Below are 631 nucleotides of genomic sequence, written 5' to 3' on the forward strand. Positions count from 1 at the left end.
GCCAAGACACCTACCTGTCGTTTCCCGTGGCGTGTCACATAGTCCGTTATGTGTTTTTCCCCTCCCTCACTAACACCGTCTCATTACACCTTTGCCCCCTCCCCATCCCCCCTCACTCTTTCCCCATAAGGCCTTTTTGGATTCGGCTCTGGTTATTCAGGAGCTGAGCCTGGGATCCAAAATAAGCAAGGAGCTGGTGAGTGTACGGCAAGGGTTTAAGGGTAGAGGGTGGGGGGGGGGGTGACGGGGGGGGCGGGGAGAGGAGGAAGTGGGTTAGTGGCGGCGGGTTAGCTCCAGGGGAGATGGAGAGACACCGTACGTGGCACATGTGTTAGTGTCCTCAAAACCCACCCTCCCTCCCTCCTTCCCTCCCTTCCTCCGCTCTCCTCCCAGGCGCGTCGTTCCAAAAACCCCTCCCCCCCGTCCCCCTTCCCTCCCGCTCCTTTGTGCAACATGGCTCGACACACTCGACACACCTTTCCCTCTTCGTGCATCTACATACCCCTCCTCCTCACCCCTCCCTCCCTTTCTCCCCCAACCCCCTTCCTCCTACAACTTTCCTCCCCACCCCCCCTTTCCCCGCACGACACATACACCCACAGGCCGTGTCCCTCCTCGCCGCCCACGCTGA

General features: G+C 60.4%; 1 protein-coding gene across 1 annotated transcript in view; it reads left to right on the plus strand.

Moving 5' to 3' along the window:
* VOLCADRAFT_119931 (uncharacterized protein) overlaps window positions 1–631 on the plus strand; it is a gene marked incomplete at both ends in the record, with an annotated part of 28,056 nt that overhangs the window by 2,719 nt on the left and 24,706 nt on the right. The window contains one exon of the mRNA XM_002958302.1: window positions 131–196. Coding sequence (XP_002958348.1) covers window positions 131–196 — 66 coding nt within the window. The remainder of the gene's footprint in view (window positions 1–130; window positions 197–631) is intronic.

The sequence above is a fragment of the Volvox carteri genome (genome assembly GCF_000143455.1).
Source record: "Volvox carteri f. nagariensis unplaced genomic scaffold VOLCAscaffold_91, whole genome shotgun sequence".
In the NCBI taxonomy this organism is placed as follows: domain Eukaryota; kingdom Viridiplantae; phylum Chlorophyta; class Chlorophyceae; order Chlamydomonadales; family Volvocaceae; genus Volvox; species Volvox carteri.